We start from the raw sequence: 794 nt of genomic DNA, 5'->3' as shown, positions 1-794 counted from the left end.
CTCCTCCCGTGTCGTCTGCGATTCGGAGAAAACCAGCCCCGAGTGACGGCCGACTGCCCGGTGACTGGGGTGCCCAGCCCCGGAGGCCGGTACTGGACGCGCTCTGCAGGTTTACAGAAGAGGACGGTCCATGCCGCCACGTCTGGCCATCGGCTGGGAGCGGCCAGGGCTGAGTCCAGGCGGGGCGGCCAGCAGTGGTCTCGGCAGAGGACCCCGCCTCTTGCGCTCTGACCACGAGGCAGGTGGGGCCCACTCAGGCCCCTGGGGCCACTGGCAGCTCAGGGCTCCGTGGACCTGAGTCCAGGGCACCGTGCGTGCTCCCCACTGCCGAGAACGGGGGCTGCCCACCACGCCTGTGAACCCCTCACCCCCGGCCGCCCGCTGGCCACGGTCCCAAGGTCAGCCCGGCGTCGGCAGCCCCGACTGCCCGGGGGAAGCGGCTCCCGAGGGAAGAGCGGCGTCCATTCCGGCCGGTCCGGCCGCCCCGACCCATGGGCACAGGCCCCTGGACGGCGCCCTGGGGCCTCTCGCACCCGGGCCGCGTGCTGCCCCATCCCGCTCCGCACCCAGGAAGCACCAACCCGCCCGCCCTGGCTGGGGGCGCCGGCAGCCCGGCCGGGGCCTGGCGCGCAGTGAGGTAGGTGGTGCGGCCTGTTGGCAGCGGGCAACGGCAGCGTGAAACGCATCAGCTTGCTTTTAATGCAGCGTACAAAATCTGGGACAGCCCACAGGAGCCGGTCCGGAGCCCCATGCAAACCCGCGGGCGCTCGGGATAAAAAGGCGGAGGGCAGCCA

The 794-nt window shown here is 72.2% G+C and overlaps 1 protein-coding gene across 1 annotated transcript in view; it reads right to left on the bottom strand.

Annotated features, from left to right (window-relative positions):
* Positions 1–364: 364 nt before the first annotated feature.
* KIAA0930 (KIAA0930 ortholog) overlaps positions 365–794 on the bottom strand; it is a 25421-nt gene continuing 24991 nt past the window's right edge. The window contains exon 6 of the mRNA XM_012735099.1: positions 365–651. Within this exon, the coding sequence (XP_012590553.1) occupies positions 365–651 (287 nt within the window). The remainder of the gene's footprint in view (positions 652–794) is intronic.

This window comes from Condylura cristata, unplaced genomic scaffold (assembly GCF_000260355.1).
Source record: "Condylura cristata isolate star-nosed mole 26May11 unplaced genomic scaffold, ConCri1.0 scaffold00004, whole genome shotgun sequence".
Taxonomy (NCBI): Eukaryota; Metazoa; Chordata; class Mammalia; order Eulipotyphla; family Talpidae; genus Condylura; species Condylura cristata.
The sequence above is the reverse complement of the archived record's forward strand: the minus strand, read 5'-3'. Positions and strand labels throughout refer to the sequence as shown.